Below are 14,750 nucleotides of genomic sequence, written 5' to 3' on the forward strand. Positions count from 1 at the left end.
AACATCAATCTTTGTGGAGACGATCTCGAATACTCATCACTTTATTACTTGTTGTGTACACTTGCACATTGACACCAATAGCATTAGTATTTATACTCAACACTTATTATTTCAATAATCTATTGATGTTGAGATGAAATTCAAGTGATTCACATAATGGAGGCTTAGTCTGGACAATGAGCTAATAAAACACAATTTGTAATTGATTGTTTTCCTCTAAACAGTCATACACACAAGTCATAATAAGCTGAAATTCTTTGCATTCATACACAACAAGTTACAAAAAGGTCAATTGATTCATATTCCTGGCAGTACTTGTTCATTAGGTACTTTAGATACAAGTACATGCATTGGTTACATAATGCTTATGTTGCAAATATAACTACACCCATTATTAAAAGTACAGCAATAAAAATGAAAAAAAGTTCAAGAACAAAATTATCTTAATACCACTGCATTTGCCCTCATTGTTACGTGTATCTTGCATGAGTGATTTCGATTCCTTCAATTTTTTTACATAATCAGTAGCAGCTCATAATTTGCATGACATGTTCCTACACCTTTAAATATTTTACATCGATTGAAGTCATTTAAGGATGGCATCTAGAACTTGAAATAACCACAACCATGTTTACTGTCCGTACAACAACAATATAGCTTATTTGGCTTGTCATTTGATTCCAAAATCTTCAAACTAGCTCTTTTGTTGAACATGCATATCTTATTTGCAAATCGAATGAGGTTTCCATTAATCTCATCCCTCCATCCTCTGCATCATTGGTTGCTTGATCCTATGGTTTAAATTTTGACATATAAATCCATAATATTTTAAATTTTTTACACTATTAAACTAGATTTCGAGTTAAATGACTTATTTTTACATTTATAAAATATATGTATTTAAATTAATTAATTTTCTTACTAATTAATGAATGAATTAATTTAATATATGGTTAAACTATATTTATTATTTACTAACCATAATTGACGATAAATATAAATACAACTTTTTTTAATTTGTCATAACTATAATCAATTTTCTCTCACCCATTTAGGTAGGGTTCAAACTCTGTATCCATTTTTTTTAGAACAAGAGGTTTTACTATCTCAAGTAGATGGAATGTACAAAATATGAAAATGAATTTAATTTCATATTCTATGTAGTTAATGTTTTATTATTTTTTTGAAACAAAACATTTATTTAACATACTCTCAATTATTTGAATTCGTAATAAAAATATATTAGTTTATTAATAATAACAAAGTGTTAGTTTAAAAATCTGCAAAATCATTTTTGTTTGCTTGAACAAGGACTTTTGTATTGTCCAAATTTGACAATTTTGTGATGTTGGAGTATTGTGTTCATGCTGATATATTCAAAAGGTGCTTGTGACATAGGTCTTGGCTTCTAGAGGCATCACTGTAATTGAAAATTTGTAGGTGAAAGAGCAATGTGTCAAAATTTAAAAGTCCTTGGCTTTTTTGTTTTTATAACAAATATCAAGACTCCATTATAGTTGACTTAGAAAAAGACAAAAAAGGGGTAACAAACCTATGTGCCAACATAATTTTGCCCTATATTATGGGAAAACTAATATTTAGGCTTTACCCTATTATTACTCCTATTCATAATTATCTATCTTATTTGATAATCTTCATCTTAAAAATAAGATATATTTTTATGGTATAATCATTATTTTAAATTTTTACTTCTTTATTTTGCTACTATTCCCCCCCCCCCCCCCCCAAAAAAAATCAATACTTTCCCTTTTAAAAAATTACTCAATAAAAATTGTTAACATAAGATTGTCAGAGATTACTTTTAGTATTCTATCGGTGATATCATTCTATTTTTCTATTTTTAATTATTATTGTTCTTATTTTGTAAAATTTAATTTATTTTTATTTTTATTGATTTATGGCTTGAATAATCTAAAAAAAGATTGTGTTTGTTTATTTTCTCGTTATTTATATTTGAAAAACTTGTCAACTACAAAACATGTATTAGGATATGAAAAACTATTAAAAAAAAAGGAGGGTAGAAAAACTAGTCCAATCTAAAAAATCTAAACACTTCCTTGGTTTGAAAATAATTTAAATATTTCTTTATTAAAAATAAACTAAAAATAAATATTTTTGTTCTTTTTTCTCTCTTGTTAACATCGCACATGGACAACAGTAGAGGCGGCAATTCGAGTTAATGGATTGTGTTCATGTTGTGTCATCAAATTTGAGCTAACCCAAGCCTAACTCATTTATTAATTGTGTAAAGAATCCTAACCCTAGCCGATCCATTTATTATCGTGCTATAATTGTGTTACTTATTTAAAAAAAATCTCAATTTTCAATAAAAAAATATTTTTAATATGTTTTTATATTTTCTAAAAGCTAGTCAAGTCATTGCTAGCAAGCCTCATAAGCACGAAGTACGCGACTCACGACTAACGCAACGCATACGTCTCATGCATTAGGCAAATATTGTACGCGACCCATGTTGAGAGCACAAATCCACTATCTACAAGTACTATATATAGAGCTGCAATGCGTGCTTCAAGTATTCACAACTCACCCCCAGCTGGCTAGCTAGCCTCTATAATTTGAAGGAAAAAAAAAAAAAAACAACCTTGTTCAACTTGCAAATACCTACCAATTATTATGGAGAAAAGCTTTGATATCATTGCCCTGTCCATGATCATTCTGGTGACTTATTCATCTAAAATGGTGTCGGTCGCCGGCCGGTCGCTGCATGAACCATCCATTGTTGAGAAGCATGAAAAATGGATGGCTGAGCATGGGCGCACTTACAAGGACGACCTGGAGAAGGAAATGCGGTTTAAGATATTCAAAGAAAACCTTGAATACATTGAGAAAGCCAATGAGGAGGCGAATCGGACGTACAAGTTAGGCACCAATGAATTTTCAGACTTAACTAATGAGGAGTTTCGTGCTTCATATACAGGATACAGGGTGCCAAGCCAGTCATCTTCATCACGGCAATCCACAACAGCATCCTTCAAGTATCAAAACCTGACTGACGTTCCAACTAGCATGGACTGGAGAGAGAAAGGAGCTGTCACTCCTATTAAGAACCAAGGTCAATGTGGTAAGTAAATCGTATACTAAATATTTATGAAGTAACTATAATAGATTATTTAGCCTCCAACCTCTTTCAGAACTCAAACTCAGTTGACCATCAGCTAATTAATAAAAACAGCTTGACAACCGTCTGCCAAACCCCTGCTGGGGCATGTTTCATGTAACTTAATCAAGCCTTTTTTTTTTCCTTAATATGTACGATGCAGGAGACTGTTGGGCATTTTCAGCTGTGGCGGCGGTGGAAGGGGTCACTGAGATTAGTAGTGGTAATCTTATTCCACTTTCGAAGCAGCAAATACTAGACTGCTCAATAGATGGTAACCATGGATGCAATGACGGTTGGATGGACAATGCCTTTAAATATATTATAAAAAACCAGGGTATTGCCACAGAAGCGGATTATCCATACAACCAAGTCCAAGGAACTTGTAAAGACGCACAGGTCAAGGTAGCTGCTAAAATGAGTAACTTTGAAGATGTAAAACCCAATGATGAGCAGGCTTTACTCCAAGCTGTAGCCATGCAGCCAGTATCAATTTGCATTGAAGGAAGTGGACCAGACTTCCAGAGCTACAAAGGCGGTATTTTTAACCGAGGATGTGGAACTCAGTGTTCTCATGCTGTTGCTATCGTTGGATTTGGGGCAACTGAAGATGGAATGAAGTATTGGTTAATTAAGAATTCATGGGGGGAGAAATGGGGTGAGGCTGGCTACATGAGGATTCTCTGAGATGTTGATGCACCTGAAGGTCTCTGTGGCATTGCCACTAAACCTTCCTACCCAGTTGCATGAGTAGCAGTATTTTATATTATATTATTATTAGTCGCCTCTTAATAATGATGTCTTCAAGCCTACACATGCATTAGCCTCGAAAGGCTTATACGAACCGTATGAATCGTATGATTCTGTGGTTTTATCTATGTTGAGTATTTCATAGGTTGTAATTGAACGCCAATATTTGGTATTAGTTAATGTTAAATCTCTCCTTTAAATATAAGTTTGATCTTTGTAGTAATTAGTCATTTACATTTAATGCCACGGATACTCAATTCGACCAAGAAATACAAAGTTTATATTTCAGTTACTCTGATATTTTATGCGGCATATTATATGTCGTTCATTGATTAAGTTGTAAGAATAGTATGTAAATAATTAATAATAAATTTATTTATTATCATTTATGAGACAATAAATGATTAGTGGTACAATAACTAAAATACAAACTATGTATCCCAGTTCAATGAACATAACATTACTGATAATTAATATTATTCATTTAAGAAATATATATTGGTCAATGAAATTAATGCAAGACAAAAAGTAACTGAATTTTGATTACACGCTTGATGTCTGGAAGTACAATGTTTATGAATTTGTGTAAGTTGTTTTAGGTCAAATTTTTAAGTTAATCAAACCTATATACACACACTAACTTTTAAAGTTCGAGTGGAATTTGCCTGCTTTAATTGGGGTCTCATACAGCAAAAAAAAATTGGCTATCTTGAATTTCTTTTTCTAATTACTTATAAAAATTCAAAGGCTTGGTAATTTCCCTCCACCAAATTCTGTCTTTATTCCTAAGTAAATCAGTGGCTAGAACACTTAGCTACTCATTTCCAGATGAAAAAAACTTCATTTATTGCAACCAGAAATGTTAGTCACATATAATTAAGAACTTAAAAAAAGAAAAGAATTATATTTCCCATATAGTAATTATATTTCCCATTTTAACTATACTCTGTGACTATCACTTTTAGTTTTCAAATGGTTGTTTTAGACGTTTAGTGATTAAAATCATAGTCGTTGAAGTCTTTTACTCACTAAAAAAAATGATCGCATAAAATCCAATTAATTGGTCTGGTTTTTGTGACTAATCGCTGATTCGTTATTTAATGAAACATTCGGTGACTTAAAAAAATAGTCACAAAACATGGACTATGGTAGTAAAATAACACAGATATATGAACTGCAAATTCCGTGAATAAAAACTAATAGTAGTCGTGGAATAATATATTAGGTGGTTAAGTTTTATTTAGTCCTATAATATTAATTTTCTTTTATTGTGATCATATGAGCAACATCACTCACGTGATCACTACTCTACTTTAATATACTTTCAAAACTCTTATATTTTGTGCATCTATTTAATAAAATTTAAAACTTAAATTTTAATATTAACACATTTTTAATTTTTAAAAATAAATATGAAAACACTCCTCATTAAACCTTTTCATTAGAAACTTTGTTTCCGTTCGATACATTTCACAATGTATTGTCTTTTTATTTTTAAGTTGTTTTTTTTTTCAATCTTCACGTTTGATTTGTCTTTGTTATTCTCTTCAAACTGAGAATCTTTTATAATGTTCAATGTTGATGCCAATCTTTTTCATTGATTTTTCTTATATTTGATATTGGCCAATTCACTATATTTAATTATAAGACTGGTTCTTTTATAATGTTCAATGTTGATGCCAATCTTTTTCATTGATTTTTCTTATATTTGATATTGGCCAATTCACTATATTAATTATAAGACAGGTTCTTTTATATTGTTCAATGTTGATGCCAATCTTTTTCATTGATTTTTCTTATATTTGATATTGGCCAATTCACTATATTTAATTATAAGACTGGTTCTTCTCAACTTTAATTTCCTCCTTCATGATTTCTCTGTCTTTGTTTCAATCACGTTTAAAACAAAAGATAATTTGTGTATTGATGCATGACTTTTCCAATCAATTCCGTTAACCAGAACAAGTTGAGAAGTTATGAGCCATAGCTAGTTTCTTGATCATATGCTACTGAGCTTTCTCTAATTAGTCCCCAGAAACGTTTCTACGGGAACACTAATTTGATTTTCCGGGGACAACGTTAATTTGTTAAAACCTAATTATTTTTACAGTAGATTACATTAATTTTCAGGTTGAAAAGATAGGATAATTTTACCTCCAATGGCTGTAAAAAGAAGTAATTATTTCGTTAAGAGTACAGTGGTGTTATACATTTTAAAATTTGATTATATATGATGTGGTATTCATTTACTGGTTGGTGAAATAATTTAATTAACTTACTTAGAATTAAGGGTTTATACATTGAATTGTCTTAATAAAGTAAAATTTTATAAAAAAATATATAGTTGTTTGGAGTAGAATTTTAGCAAAATCAAATAGTTGTTTTGTGGTAGGATTGAGCTTTTTTTTTTTTTTTGGGTGAAAATTTAACATTAGAGGTAATAAAGTATTACAAAATATATAAAAGACTTAGAGTGGTGTTTGGTTGAAAGGAGAGGAAGGGGAAAGGAAAGTAATTTAAGTTCCGTTCTTGTTTTCGTTGTTTGGTTAACCATAATTTATAAGAATTTAATTTTCATTACAATTTAATATACATTATAATGTAGAATTTAGATTCCACATCAAAAAGTGATAAATTTAAATTCCTCTAGAAGCTAAAACATCTAAAATTATCCCTTCAAATCTTTTGTTAACTTTGTTTAAAATTATCAAATAATTATTATTTACAATTTTATTTTATCAATTTAATATTGTAGATGAATAACTTTATATATATTAATAAAAGTTAAAGTAATGATTTAATAAAATCACTTTATTTATTTGATTAATTTACAAAAATAGAAAAATAAATTTAATAGTTGTCGGACCGCACTGCTGCCATCGATATTGCCGCATGGGACGTCATGCGGTATCGTTGGACTAACCAGCCAACGAGCAACGTCATTATATTCTCATAGAGGTGAAAAAATGAATTTGTTTTCTTCAAATCCAATTAAAAAATTTTAAAAACTTTCTAACTTTCTCATATCTGGACAAACATCAAGTATATTGGTCAAATAAATTGCTTCAATCTATAGATCATTAATTTCTTATAATTTTCATATAATTCTCGAGCTGGAATGACATGCTACAGTGGTGGCCGATGGCGACATGTAGTGGCTCCAATGGCGGCAGCAGCGACTCTTTTTTTTTTTTTTTGAAGTTTGTCAAGCAAAATTTTTAAAATTATAATATATTGGTTAAGAAATTATTTGTATTATGTCAAATTTATTTAGAAACAAATTAAGTTAGATTAATTATAGACTAAAATTATGTTAATAAACTTTTTAAATAGATATAATTACAAATATAATTATATTATTTAAAATATAATTATATGAAAGTTCCCATGTGTTCATAATTATATTCTAAGTAATTAACTATTTCACCAGCAAGTTCCCCTGTGTTAAGTGATGAAGAGCAGCAGCTTCCCGCGCTAATTAACGGCTTAACAGACTTCTGATAAGCCTTCATTACACGTGTCTTCATCTCTGTTATTCTAAGTGACAAAACGACAGTTCAGGCAGCCGTTTTGGTTAAGTGAATCACGTGCAAACCACATGCCTTCCTTGTATAAACAGATGACACGGTATCCTTGTCATATAGCTATCTCAGGACTGTCAACCGACATGTCACGGTGTTGAAAAATCTTCAACCGACTTGTCGCACTTGACTATAAACTAATTTGCAGTTCATATTCAACATTCTCCACTTTGAGCTCAAATAATCCATTCCTCAGGTTCACCTTTCCACTTCTTTCCTGCAGTCTATATCCTGCAGATGCCAACTGAGTTCATGCAGAACTCAAACTTAGCTCCTGGTACAGCTTTGGTAAGCATGTCAGCAATGTTGCTATCAGTGTGTCTTTTAGCCATCTTAATCACACCCTTTGATATTTCCAATATGACAACGTGAAGCTTGATATCAATATGCTTGGTCTTTTCGTGGTGAATCTGGTTCTTACTTAGACATATAGCACTTTGGCTGTCACAATGAACTGTGATTTGTTTTTGTTCAAATCCCAGTTCTGTCACCATCCCTCTGAGCCAGATAGCTTCTTTGATTGCCTCTGCAACTGCTGTGTATTCTGCCTCAGTTGTTGATAGAGCAACAATACTCTGTAGTGAAGCCTTCCAGTTTATGGTGCAGCCATTAAGCATGAACACAAAGCCTGTTAAGGACCTTCTTTTATCCAGATCTCTAGCATAATCTGAATCTACATAACCTTCCACACTAACCTCTGCATATTTCTCAGCTCCATAGATCAAACCATAACCAGTTGTACCAGCAAGGTATCTTAAGATCCACACAACAGCCCTCCAATGATCTTTCCCTGGGTTAGCCATATACCTGCTTACCACACTCACTACATGAGAGAGATCAGGCCTAGTCAGGACCATTGCATACATTAAACATCCAACAACACTTGAATATGGAAATTTATTCATTTCAGCCTTCTCAGCATCAGAGTTTGGACACTGTTGGTAGGACAGTCTGAAATGAGAGGGCAGTGGTGTCTGTACTGGTTTACATTTATCCATATTGAACTTTTCAAGTACTTTCCTGATGTATTTGTGCTGTGTTAGGCTTAGGATACCACTCTTCATGTCTCTCTTTAGCTGAACTCGAAGGATCTTCTTTGCAGCACCTAGATCCTTCATCTCAAATATATTGCTCAGCTGCTGCTTCAGTTCATTTATGAACTCCATCTCCTTACAAGCTATTAACATGTCGTCTACATAGAGCGGCAGGTAGATCTTATCACCACCTTCTATAGTTTTAAAGTAAACACAGCAGTCAAAGCTGCTCCTTTGAAAACCATGATCTGACATAAACCTGTCAAACCTTAGATACCACAGTCTTGGAGACTGTTTTAATCCATACAGTGATTTCCTTAGATGACATACATGATCAGCCTTTTCTGGATCTTCATACCCTTCAGGTTGTGACATCACTATCATCTCATCTATTTCACCATGCAGGAAGACAGTCTTCACATCCATCTGTTCAAGATGCATGTCTTGCACAGCCACTAGAGATAATAGGGTCCTTAGAGAAGCATGTCTTACCACAGGGGAGAAAACTTCTGTAAAGTCAACCCCCTCTTTCTGAGTGAAGCCTTTTGCAACCAACCTGGCTTTGTATCTTTGTGGCTCAACATCTGGAATTCCCTCCTTGATTCTGTAAATCTATTTGCATCCTGCTACCCTCTTGTTTGATGGTCTTTCAATGAGATTCCAGGTGTGATTCTTTTTCAAAGACATCATTTCCTTATCCATAGCCTTGATCCATTCTTCTGGCTTATCACTGCTAATAGCTTCTGAGTATGTTCTAGGTTCATATGTTGCTATTTCATGTTCTGCTGTTAATGCAAATGCAATTAGATCTGCATATGCATATCTTCTAAAAGGTCTTATCACTCTCTTTTCTCTGTCCCTCACTAACTGATAATCTTCACATCTCCCTTGATCACTTGCTGTTTCATTCTCAGTGTCATGTATTTCCATGTCTGTTATGTCTCCAGCCTCTGATCTTGATTTTTGTTTCTGGTTTGAGTTTGTCAGCTCCACCTCAAGATAAGATCTCTCATCTTTATCTTTTAGTTCTGCATTTGTAGTTTTTAAGGATACTGAGTGTTGAAGCATCTCAGCTTCATTAAATACCACATCTCTGCTTATGATTGCTTTTGGTGGCTTCATGTATGTGCACCATAGTTTAAACCCTTTTGCCCCTTCAGGGTAACCAAGAAATACACACTTCAATGCCCTGGGTTCTAATTTGCCTTGCTTGATGTGAGCATATGCTGAACAGCCAAAGATCTTCAAACTGGAGTAATCTGCTGGTTTACCATACCAAAGTTCATATGGTGTCTTGAAGTTAATTCCAGTTGAAGGGCTTCTGTTCACAATGTGGCAAGCTATTGACAGAGCCTCAGCCCACAGGGACACAGGTATCTTAGAGTGAATGAGCATACACCTCACTTTGTCAACTAAGGTTCTGTTCATCCTCTCAGCTAATCCATTTTGCTGAGGTGTATATCTTACTGTTTTGTGCCTCATGATTCCATGCTTGCTGCAAAATTCTTCAAACCTCCTTTTCCAGAATTCTAATCCATTGTCAGTTTTGAGCTTCTTAACCTTCCTATTGGTCTGAGTTTCAATAAGTGTTTTCCAGTTTAATTATATTATTTAAAATATAATTATATTCTAAGTAACAAAACTAAAGTGTGAAATAGTCCAAATGAAAAATAAGGCATTTCCTTTGTTTGTATAGTTTTGTAACAAATCAAACATTAGAAAATAGTTTCAATCTTCCCTAATTTCTTCCACTTTCTTCTCCTCTCATTTCCTTCTCTTCTTCAAACCAAACACCACCCAAAATAAAAAGTTGAAAAATAAAGGGAGAAAATTTTACCTCGCGTGACGCTGCATTTTGTACAAGTAATTTAACATATTCGTGTCAAATCTCAGTAAGTACAAGCATAAATGGGTGGGTAAAAAACTCATAACCCACATCCAAATTAAACCCAAACCAAATTAGGTATTTGGGTTAGTTTGGACTGGTTGAAAATTTATTTAGTTTGGGTTGGGTTCAATCCATTTCAATTTTTGTAGGAAAGACTGTTAACTGTTAAGTGCCAAAAGTCCCTGTATAAGCATTGAATGTCTTACTGTAACATAGACCAAAAAATTCTGATTTAGATGATACCAAATTTGCCTTCATCATGGTTCATTTGCCGCCGACTAGAGCTGGCAAAACGGGTCATTGAATCGTGTTCATGTCGTGTCAAATTTAGGTCGATCCAAACCTGACCCATTTAATAATCGTGTCAAAATATTGTGATCCAAACCCGACACGAAAAAATAATCTGGTTACCCAATAACCCGCTTAATATCTATATATTAAACAAAAGTTACACCAAATATTTACACATTGCCATACATACGTATGTACATACATACATACATAATTTATTGATATTATAAAATATACATATATAACAAAATATTATACATTTACACTATTGAAGTTTTAATTATATATATGTAAATAATATATATCAATATTATAAAATCTATATGTCTACTAATATTTTACACATTTACACTATTGAAGTTCTATATGTATATAAAATTTTATAAATAAAACACTTTGTTTATATTTTTCATTTCAAAGAATAAAAATAAAAGAGAAAATCATCCCTAATATTTGAGTTTTGACCACAAGAACCTATAAATTATTTTAAAATAGAAAATATAATCGGGTCATTGATCGGGTAAATGGGTCAAGAATTTTAACCCTAACCTGACACGGAAAAAAATCGTGTCGACCCGGACCTAACCTATTTAATAATCGTGTTAAATTCGATGACCCATACTCATTTATTCATGCCGTGTTCGTGTCGAGTAATTGGATCGTGTCAAATTTTGCTAGCTCTACCGCCGACATCGACAACGATGGCACCAGTGAAGCAACAATCACGCCGGTGGCTTAAATCAATTTTTTTAATAATTAATCAAGAAATAGCATTGATTGTAAAATTAATTATTAATTAATTTTTTTTGTAGGTTATAAATAGAAAATAAAAATTCAATAATTTTTGCATTAAACAATTTTAAAATAACAATTAAGTTTTACCTCAAAATTGAAAAAGACATAAGTATCAATTTGGTCATTTCTACAAACATAGATGAGTAATTTTCAATCATAACTTGAATTTTATTTGGAAAGAAATTCTTTAATAATTTAAATTTATCAAATGCGCTATTGAATTATTTTTAGACTATAATGCAATCCAAACATGTCCTATGTCAACCCAAACTCAAACCATATTAAAATAATTTGATTTGGGTTGGGTTATAAAGACTTTGGGTTAAATTCAAATATGTTTGGTTTGGTTTAGATTAATCTTAAACCCAACTAAAACCAATCCAAGCCCACCCATTTTATTACATTTATCAATTAAAGAGAAAAGGAAAAAAAAAATCCCAAACGGTATCTAATAATAAGTCTGGTACTTATTATTAGATAATTGATGTCGCGATAAATGGAAGCAGAATATTTCTTCTTGAAAAATTCAGAGAATAAAAGCTCGGTAGCTCTTTGATGCAATGAACTTTGGAGATATTTCATGTAATAAGATTAAATATGCTTTGGAGACGGAATCAAAGTAACAAGAAGTACTGACTTTAATTAAAATCACAAATTGTGTTTTGTCCTATGTAGTAGAATTCCAAATTTACAACTGAGCCCTGCCTTGGTGGGACAAGGAAATTGATTGTACCTTAATTTAGTGGATAAGACGGACAAAGCCCAAATTCATTTGATACTTGTGCAAGTTGCTGCTGACTGTTGGTGTGCAGCGAGCAATTTGTGCTGTTTTATTCAAGCACTACCTCTGTCCAGTCTATTAGTATCAATTGTGATCTGTCAACGTTTTCCAGTAGACTCTGTTGATGCGAGATCCTGGTTTTCTGCTCGTCCACGACCAGGATCTCTCTTCTTAAGACTTCCTCTCCGCAAATATCTGCGTACACAGAGATAGGTCAGAGCACGCCGGGTGTTTTCCTGGCTAAACCCTCTGATGCTCAAGTCAGAAACGTAGGCTTTGCCTTTTTGGGAAACACGGCCACTAATATTATGACTCTTTTTCTAATCTCTCAATAGAAAACTCTTTTCTTATGTTCTAATCTAAAAAAGTCTAACCCCTTTACCTTCGTTGGTTACCTTTTTATAGCCTTTCTTTAAATTCGGCCCTTCCTGCAATCCACGTCCATCACCTCTCTCAACACTCTGAAGTGGGTGCGTTATTACCGTAGTTGTGGCTAGGTGGACTCCGTGCCTTGATTCTCGGGCAACGATGCACGTCTTGCTACCAGACATCTGCTGATCATGGTTGGTCTTGTAGAAGTATTACCCCCAAACAGACTCCACAACAGTGGGATAAAAACCGTGTACTGAGTCATTTTCTGTACATTAGTAAGCGGGGCCAATGCACAATTAATTATTAAATACTGGGCTAGTCGCTAGTCCCCACATTAGCAAAGAGTGAGCCCCATGAGCCATAAAAGCCGTCACCTTGCCTTGTGCCGCTGCTTAATAAACTCACTCAACACACTCGTTCTCTTCATTTCAGTTCCATTCTCATTCATATGTCCAACATGACAACATTGGAAGAAGAATTATCCATCCTGGAATTCATTCGCCAGTTTTCTTCTCGGAGACTTTACCTCCTTAGACGACCCAAATCTCTCTTTTCTCCAGCCTATCGAGTCAGAATTCCCTGTGATCAAATCCGAACCCGACTCCCCCACCCTCTGTGAAATAATAAAACCTGAAACATTGGACATAACGTGTTTGGGTTCCAGTAATTGGACAACATCACCTCAAAAGTATGGAGAGAATATGGTAGAAGAGCACTGCTCGAGGATGGCGGCGTAGAACCTGAGCCGCCTCCGGGTGGCACAGTAGATGCCGAACCTCCAGTGGAGGTGGAAGAAGTAGTAGGACTTTGGCCAGGAGCTGCAGATGGACTAGCGCCGGGGCTTCCATCGGACTCAACTTCATTCCTAAGTCTCTGGCTGGCTTGGCAATGACCTGGTATTCCGCAAATGAAGTAATAGATACCGGGCGCATTGAGAGTGATGGCGTCAGAGCCTGAGATGTGATGTTTTATCGAGCTTTTGCATTGCATGCAACGTAATCTGCCTCAGTCACTTCATGCACGTCGTGCATGGCGTTGTTATACTTGAAAACTGCATTAATTAAGCCATGCAATTAGGAGATGCATGATTTTGCAATTAAGTGTGTAGTTGTATAATCTTCTCGGTTCTCCACAATTCAATATATAAGAAATTACTCAATCACTAGACTTATAAATAACAGATTGTGTACGTACGTGCGCCTTTAGTACTTAGGGTTTGAGCATATATTACTCTGTCAGTCTATGTATTTGTAATAATTACCCAAAAGATTCATGCAGTATATCTGTTTCGGTTGAAATCTGCTCAATTATTCTATATTTTTCACCTATTAAGAAGAAGAGATGAAAGAATGGGTCAGGAGATATGCTAGCTATCGTAGGTCTTTGCTGTAGAGCCTGTACCCAGTGGAATTGTCCTCTGTTTGAGATAAAATCTCTCCTCTATAGCGATGCAAAGGATTTTCCAAGATGCGAATTTTGTTAATTTTCTTCTTATGCTTTAGTGCCATATATATTTTGAAGGTATGGATTGTTACGTCCCTGCTAAATAGTTGCGCTTAGATTTTTCATTTTGCAAATAAAATTTTTCGTTCTTTCGGAGTTTAAGCGACCTCCCCCCCCCCACAAAAAAAAAAGTAGCGGACCAAATCACAAACTCACCGAGGGTATCACCAACTTTGAATTCTTTTCCATCTACCCATGAATAGTAATCAACTTTGCCTTGTGTCGTCCAGCCGGCATTGTCACCAACGGTATAAGTAGTAGCTGCCACGGAGGCTCCAAAGAGAGCCATGATTGTCAAGGAAATCACAGCGCTCTTTGCCGCTGCCATTATTACTTTATTATACTGATTTAAAATTAATTACCAAAACTTCTAATAATGAGAGAGTTTATATAGGCTTTGGTACTTCTTTGCCACCAAGCATTGCTGTCTATATTTAGCTTGAGACTGGTGTTTTATCCGAGCGATGTGCAAGGAAATGATCGGAAAACAAAATATCTAACTTGGACTATTTAAAAATAGGATACAAGTAATGAAATTAATGACTGGAATAACAGAAATAACTGTAATAATGGGAAATAACAGAAACGGAAAAATTATGGATGTGTTTGAACATCC

The 14,750-nt window shown here is 33.8% G+C and overlaps 2 protein-coding genes across 2 annotated transcripts; one reads left to right on the forward strand and one right to left on the reverse strand.

Moving 5' to 3' along the window:
* The first annotated feature begins 2,578 nt into the window (after nt 1-2,578).
* Nucleotides 2,579-4,090, forward strand: LOC18031268 (ervatamin-B). Its single transcript, XM_006421465.2, has 2 exons — nt 2,579-3,103; nt 3,303-4,090. Exons 1-2 carry the CDS (start codon nt 2,656-2,658, stop codon nt 3,824-3,826), a joined length of 972 nt encoding a protein of 323 aa, XP_006421528.1. The 5' UTR covers nt 2,579-2,655; the 3' UTR covers nt 3,827-4,090.
* Nucleotides 4,091-13,394: 9,304 nt separating this feature from the next.
* LOC18031706 (stellacyanin) lies at nt 13,395-14,468 on the reverse strand. The gene is made up of 2 exons (XM_024191121.1): nt 14,291-14,468; nt 13,395-13,682 (listed from the first exon to the last, which is right to left on the reverse strand). Exons 1-2 carry the CDS (start codon nt 14,460-14,462, stop codon nt 13,600-13,602), a joined length of 255 nt encoding a protein of 84 aa, XP_024046889.1. The 5' UTR covers nt 14,463-14,468; the 3' UTR covers nt 13,395-13,599.
* Between the last annotated feature and the right edge of the window lie 282 nt (nt 14,469-14,750).

The sequence above is a fragment of the Citrus clementina genome, unplaced genomic scaffold, assembly GCF_000493195.1.
Source record: "Citrus clementina cultivar Clemenules unplaced genomic scaffold, Citrus_clementina_v1.0 scaffold_9, whole genome shotgun sequence".
Lineage (NCBI taxonomy): Eukaryota > Viridiplantae > Streptophyta > Magnoliopsida > Sapindales > Rutaceae > Citrus > Citrus x clementina.